The sequence below is a fragment of the Penaeus monodon genome, chromosome 9, assembly GCF_015228065.2.
Source record: "Penaeus monodon isolate SGIC_2016 chromosome 9, NSTDA_Pmon_1, whole genome shotgun sequence".
Lineage (NCBI taxonomy): Eukaryota > Metazoa > Arthropoda > Malacostraca > Decapoda > Penaeidae > Penaeus > Penaeus monodon.
The window spans coordinates 16,334,759-16,337,258 of NC_051394.1; the positions used below are offsets into that span (position 1 = coordinate 16,334,759).

Genomic DNA, 2,500 nt, shown 5'->3' on the forward strand with positions numbered 1-2,500 from the left:
TTTATTCTACAAATTCTCTCTTCAAATGAAAGGGGGCTTTTCTGGTCACTACATATTTGACTGTTCCCATTTTCTTCCTTCAAGATAAGAGATAGATAAACATAGTTGTATACATACACACACACACACACACACACACACACACACACACACACACACACACACACACACACACATATATATATATATATATATATATATATATATATATATATATATATATATATATATATATATATTGTATGCATATTAAATCCATTAACTGATCATCATAACGAATACTTTCACTCTTGCCATATATCAGATGACAAGCAAACCGGCAACGAGTATAAACTTTATCGACAAAATTAAACTGAACGATAGATACCGAAGATGACTTTTAGAAAAGAAAAATAGTGTTATACTTACGGACATATAATGGAATATAAGAATCGTAGTTACTCGTAGAAGACAAAATTCAGGATCACGTTTGTTTTAGCAGTACGTCAACTCCAAAGTCTGCTGAATATTAGCAAATGTAATGGATATCAATAGAGCCATTTACACTATCTAGACAATGGAATCCTCACGTTAAAGCCTGTACCCATTAGCACCTGTCAATACCACGATTTGGGAACACTAACCTACCAGTCACCTTTGTAAACACATCGAGACCTGACTTCGACACAGGGAGTCTACGCTGAGGTTTCTAGGCAGACTTGAGATGTTGGCCCCAAGTAAGTGAAGAAAAAGACGGTAGGAAAAAATATGATAATGAATATAAAGACTGTTAAGATATAGTAAGAAAACAATTATTATAATGTTGATAATAATTATAATGAAGACATTATTATTAAGAGTAATGATAATGATAGTAATAATGATGACAATAATGATGATATTGATGATGATACTGATAATGATAATGATAATGATAATAATAATGATAATGATAATAATGATGATGATGACTTTGATGATGGTAATGATCATAAAGACAGTAATGATATAGTAAGAAAATTATTATAATGATGGTAATGATTATGAAGACATTATTATTAACAGCAATGATACTGATAATGATGATAATAATGATGATAATGATAATGATAATAATAATGGTAATAATAATAATAATGATAATGATGATGATAATGATGATGATGATGATGATGATGATGATGGTAATGATGGTAAGGATAACAGTAATAATAATAATGATGATGATAATAATAATATTATTATTATTATTATTATTATATAAATAATACTAACAATAATGATAATAATCATCATCATACTAATAATACATTAATAACATTATAAGCCATTTCTTTATTTTTAAAAACTTACAAACTTAGAAAAGCATACAATTTCGTAAAATATTATCATATATAAAAATTATATGCGACGTGTGTGTGCCAAGTTCTGTGTATATGAGAACATATACAGTACAATACAGAATGTTTGTGTATGTATGTGCATGTGTTCGCATATGACTGGTTTTTTTTTGTGTGTGTGCATTTGCATGTGTGTATGTGTGGGTATGTATGTGTGCTTATGCATGTGTGTGTTTGTGTACGTAAATGTGTATGTTCGTTTGTGCGTGCATGGCGTTTTAGATCGTGAGCACGGCGATCATCTCGTCCCAGCGGTCGTCGTCGTTCCCCTCGTTCCCCTCGTCCTCGCTGGCGTCGTCGGCGTCGGAGGACACGGGCGAGAAGTCGGGAAGGATGTCCTTCACCAGGAACCGAAGGCGCGAGCTCACTGTGTCCCTTCCGCGCCTCAGCCTCCTTCCCGTGACGTAGGTCCTCCATCTGCGCACGGATTCTGCCAGGAGCTTCCTGCAAAGACGGACACTTGCTAGGAGAAGGATTTGCGAGCGGTTCGGGTGTTAGGGCCTCCTTTTCGTGAGTGACTCTATAACACTTACATTTTGTTTGCCTTTCTGTCGTAATACACGTACACACACGCACACGCACAGGCACACGCACACGCGCGACACACACACACACACACACACACACACACACACACACACACACACACACACACAATGAGAGAAGGATATTTGTATGGCTCTCAACATTATATTCATGCAAAACTGTCAGAAACGGCGATGTTAAGACAGCTATTCTGTGTAACTCCAACTCACAAAAAGTCGCCCACCTGCGATGGTGTTGCGTCGCCAGCTGCAGGCTCGTCCGGCGCTGAAGGAGAGCGTCCAGAGCTGCCCATTTCCACAGCCAGAGGTAACGGCGCTGTATCACGCGCCGGTAGTGGTCCTCGGCTGCCTGCATCTGGGCTCGCCTGGCGGATGTTTTCTAAAATAAAACAAAAGTGACTGAAACCTTGTTGATATGTAAATGTTGGTGTATATGTGTGTATATATATATATATATATATATATATATATATATATATATATATATATATATATATATGTATATATATTTATACATTTTTCTTCTTTCTTTCCTTCTTTTTTCTTTCTTTTTTGCCTATGTGTTTATAGTATTGT

At 35.8% G+C, this 2,500-nt stretch overlaps 1 protein-coding gene across 1 annotated transcript in view; it reads right to left on the minus strand.

The window, feature by feature from the left end:
- Positions 1 to 1,523: 1,523 nt before the first annotated feature.
- Positions 1,524 to 2,500, minus strand: part of LOC119576530 (trichohyalin-like) — a 2,290-nt gene continuing 1,313 nt past the window's right edge. Inside the window, exons 2-3 of the mRNA XM_037924212.1 lie at positions 2,149 to 2,303; positions 1,524 to 1,823 (exon numbers count right to left, since the gene is read on the minus strand). Of these exons, the coding sequence (XP_037780140.1) occupies positions 1,598 to 1,823; positions 2,149 to 2,303 (381 nt within the window). The 3' untranslated portion in view covers positions 1,524 to 1,597. The remainder of the gene's footprint in view (positions 1,824 to 2,148; positions 2,304 to 2,500) is intronic.